Source organism: Alligator sinensis, unplaced genomic scaffold, assembly GCF_000455745.1.
Source record: "Alligator sinensis unplaced genomic scaffold, ASM45574v1 scaffold61_1, whole genome shotgun sequence".
NCBI classification, from domain to species: Eukaryota; Metazoa; Chordata; order Crocodylia; family Alligatoridae; genus Alligator; species Alligator sinensis.
The window spans coordinates 442,294-446,559 of NW_005841986.1; the positions used below are offsets into that span (position 1 = coordinate 442,294).

General features: G+C 65.9%; 1 protein-coding gene across 1 annotated transcript in view; it reads right to left on the reverse strand.

Annotated features, from left to right (window-relative positions):
- Positions 1–4,266, reverse strand: part of SEMA4G (semaphorin 4G) — a 12,976-nt gene that overhangs the window by 4,581 nt on the left and 4,129 nt on the right. Inside the window, 7 exon segments of the mRNA XM_025201213.1 lie at positions 12–219; positions 653–766; positions 923–1,016; positions 1,180–1,215; positions 1,218–1,304; positions 1,393–1,455; positions 1,621–1,769. Coding sequence (XP_025056998.1) covers positions 12–219; positions 653–766; positions 923–1,016; positions 1,180–1,215; positions 1,218–1,304; positions 1,393–1,455; positions 1,621–1,769 — 751 coding nt within the window.

Here is a 4,266-nt window from a genome sequence, read left to right on the forward strand (position 1 = left end):
GGCTCAGTCCCCGCCGGAGCCCCTTCCCGTGTCCCGGAAGCAGGGGGCTCACCTTGCACACCCGAGCCACCCGGGCGACGCGGGCGGCCTGGCCCTTGCCGAAGAGCGCGGCGCCCTCCTCGCCCGCCCGCTCCGTGAAGAAGAAGTAGATCTTGTCGTCATCGCCCACGGGGCTGCGCTCGCTCTCCCGCACCAGCGCCGAGGCCACGAACTCAGCATCTGCGCCCGGCGGCGGGGTCAGCAGCCGCGTGCGGGGCGGGAGGGGAAGGGGTCTCAGCTCCCACCCAGCAGGGCACAGCCTCCATGCCTCAGTTTCCCTCGCAGGGTGGTTCTCGGCATGCACGGGCTGGCGTCCGAGCTGGGTAGCCCCAGCCCTGAGTGGAGCAGACCCCATCTCCCCCAGGTGAGGCCTGAAAGGGTCTGTCTAGGCATGACCTTTGACCCTGGGTCCATACGACCCCCGAGGGCAGCGTGTTCCTCCCGCACCCCCTGCACGGGGAGGGGGCCAGGCACTCAGCGGGACCCCAGCATCGGGACCAAGGTCATGCTAATCCCACCCCCTCCGTGTAAAGCCTCCCGGCTCGCGAGAGGCGAGCGGCTCTGCACCCCCCAGAAGTGGGCGCAGCGCGGCGGGGGGCCGGGGAGCGCTCACCATCCAGCCAGTGCAAGGGGGACTCCTCGGTCTTGAGCGGGCGCTGGTGGAGGTTGCGGCGGACGTCGGGCAGGCTGCGAAACTCGTAGCGCGTGGCCGTGTAGAGCCCACCGTCTGCCGCCGGCGGGGGAGCCGTGAGCACCCATGCACGCCCCTACCCGCACCCCCAGCTCCCCCGGGCACCCGCTCCCTCTCCACCTGGCGTGCATCCACGATGCCCGGGGGGTCCGGGGTGTTTGGGGGCCCCCCACCCAGGTGCCCGGAGCTTACCCACGATGAGGCCAGTGTAGCCGCGGGCAGGGTCGTACGGGCACTTCTCCTTGCCCTCCTCCAAGAGGCCCGGCAGCACGAAGCGGTCGGCGTCCTGCGGAGGGAAGGGGGCAGAGTGGGGTTATTCGGGCCAAGACAGGGGTGTGCACGGGGGGGAGCTGAGCTGCCCCCATGCAATTGGGGACTCGCTCCCATAAGGACATATAATACGGGGCGTCACAGCTGGGTCCGTCTCGCCCAGCGCCCGCGGCACTCACGATGGCGGCGCAGAGCGGGTGGAAGGCGTACGTGCCGCCGGCGTACCGGTGGGGTACGGGCCGCAGGCGTCGAGGTGGGTGCCGTTCAGCCGCTGCAGGAACCGCACGTGGTTGAAGCACTCAGTCTGCGAGAGGGAGACACGGGGTCATGGCAGGGGGACCCAGGCACCGTGGCCCCCGGCCCCGCCGCGGCCCCCGCCCCGTGCCAGGCACCTTGTTGTTCTTGCCCTTCTTGAGGCAGTCGGCTTGTTTCTCCGGGGACGCTTCCCACTGGATCTGCGGGGGCAAAGGGCAGCGTGACCCAGAAGGCAGGAGACGTCCCATCCCCTCCCCGCCGCCCCGTGAAAGCCCCTTCTCTGTACGTCGTTACTGAGACGAACATCCACGACCAGGGCTGGGACCCCCAGGAACCAGTCAGCTGCCACGCTGCGGGATCCTCACCGTGCGGTGCAAGCTGTCGCTGATAGCGCTGGCGTTGAGGGCGAAGATGGCGCCGCGGGCGCCCACGTAGAGGATGCCCCGTTTGTCCTCCAGCAGCAGCGTGGTGTAGTTGTGGGCACCGGCGCCGAAGCGCTGGACATGGGAGAGCTCTGGGGGGAGAGGAGGAGGCATGGGGTAGGGTTAGGACACACACACACACATGCCCACACACATATGCATGCACACACACACATGCATGTGCGCACCCACACATGTACATCCATGAATACACATGCACACAAGTGCATGCGTGCACCCACACATACATCCATGAATACACATGCGCACACACACACGTGCACACATAAGTGCATGCGCGCACCCACACATACATTTACATGCATGCATATGCACACATACACACACCCATGCACGCACACGTGCATACATGCTCCCATGCCCACATACATGCACACGCACACACCCCTGCCACCCCTATAATGGTTTGCCCCGTCCATCCACTTATGTTGGCCTGTCCCGTGAAGCCTCCTCCCCCACTGACACAACCTAAGCCCACTTTGGGGGGGTCAGTGTCAGCCCCACCCAAGCCACCGGGGGCCAGGGAGGCAGGACTGGGGAGGACAAGCTGGAAGACTGAGGGTGACCGAGTCTGGAGAAGAGAAGACGACGGGATTTGATCACAGTCCCCAAATCCCCCGAGGGCGATACCGAGAGGATGGAAATGGGCTGTTCCCTGTGGCCGCAGGGGACAGGACTAGGAGCAATGGCCTCCAGATGCAGCAAGGGAAACTGAGGCTGGAGACGAGGAGGAACCTCCTGGGAATGGCAGAGAAACGGCTCACGTGCCGCTGTCGGGTCACCCTGGGACCAGTTCGAGGGCCAGTCGTCCCACTGGGGTTGGCCCTGGTCCAACCAGCCCGGAGGTCCAAACTGCTGGTGAATCCAGCACCGCTTCTGACCGAAGCAAACGCCCGGGTCCCGGGGTCTTCCCAGGGCAAAAAGTGGCGTGAACTGACACCCAAACAAGTCACGGAGTAAAGAAGGGAGAGACAGGAAGAGCCAGGCCTGGCCTCGGCTCCGACACCGCCTGCCTCTCACCACGGACAGGTCACTTCACTCAGCCTCAGGGGTCCCTTCCCGCCCCGGGAGCAGGGGCCGGCTGAGAAACCACAGCCAGTTTTGTAGGAAAAGCTGCTTTCGCTCCTCCCCGGCCTTGCTGCCCAAAACACCCCCCGGCCTTTCCTTCCACTTCCCAGCCAGCGAATGCACCAAAACTCCCCACGATGAACCTGACACGGCACAAAGGTCATTTCTTGCTGCCAAAAGGTTTTCTAAGTGGGGTCTATTAAGCTATTTTTCCCGCTGAGAAAAAAAGCTCCCCAGCTCCCGCGAGGAAGACCAGTGGGTGTTTGTAACGTGGATCTCTCCGGCCGTGCGGCGAAGGGGACGAATGAGGGGACACTTCGGAGGGTCCTAATTGCTTTCCATCTGGCTCGGCAGGGAGTTTCCCCCGACTATTAAAATCTCTCTGCGGATGTGGAGCTATTCGCGCCCGTGTCCTGCTGGAACGTATCACGTCCGTGTCCTTCTGCCAAGGAAAAGGAGCTCCCCGGGGTGGGCTGCAGGGAGGGGACCCTTCGTGAACCCCATCCGAGCAAGGCACGATAGCCGGGACCTCCTGTAGCCTCGGCGGGCCAAGGCTGGGCCCTGCGGGGTTTAAACTTTGCCTGCCCCCGCACCGCATACGTGCTCCCCTTCTTGCCAACAGGCCCGTGATTTCCCCCCTCCCTCCACGGCTCGCAGCCAGGGAGATAATAGGCCCCTGGGGCGACGGCAGTGGCTTCTTGGCACAAGGACCCTCCTTCCCGGAGAAAAAAAAGACCACCGCGGAGGCCACCGCGTGGGAACAGCGGCTGGGCCGGGGCCAGCGGGCGTCCGCGGAAAGCAGCCGGCCAACAAAGAGCCGGGAGACGAAGGGGGAAGCTGCCCGAGGGGCCCCGCCAGGCTTTGCCGGGGCAGGAGGAGCCCGTCCAGTCTGGGGCGAGGGGGTCGGGGGCTGCCCGCGAGGAGCCGGACAGGAGACGTGCACCTGGAGCCTCCCGGACAGGACGTGGGATTGCACCACGGGGTCGACGGCCAACAGGGATCAACCCGTCCAGCTGCGTGGGCATCCCGGGGACACAGATGCAGGGAGAGCAGAGGGAGCTAGAAGCCAAGGGGCACGGGACAGGTGCCTGCGATGCCCTCCCCGTCTCTGGCTCCCTCCTTTGGAGAGACCGGGTCCCCGGCAGCCCCCAGCGCTGCCCCGTCGGCTCCGATCCCACGTTCCAGCCAGATCGCATCCGCTCGCTGCATCCTGGACGCGGTCCCGGGACCGGCCCCTGGAACGAATGTGCTGGCACGGGGGCCTGGGAACTGGGGAGGGGAGCCAGCCCGCCCCCCTCCAGTGGGACTTCTCCCCCCCGTCTCGAGGGGACGCTGGCAGCCACGTCCCGGGCCTCGGCGCCAGGGCGCGGAGCTTTGTTCCCAGAGCAGAGCTGCTTTTGTGCCCGATGGGTTTTGCAACCCCGGGGGGCAGGAGCACGGGTGCACAAGGGGGTGGCAAGCAAGGCTGCGGGGGGGGGGGGTTGGCCCCAAAACTGCGCA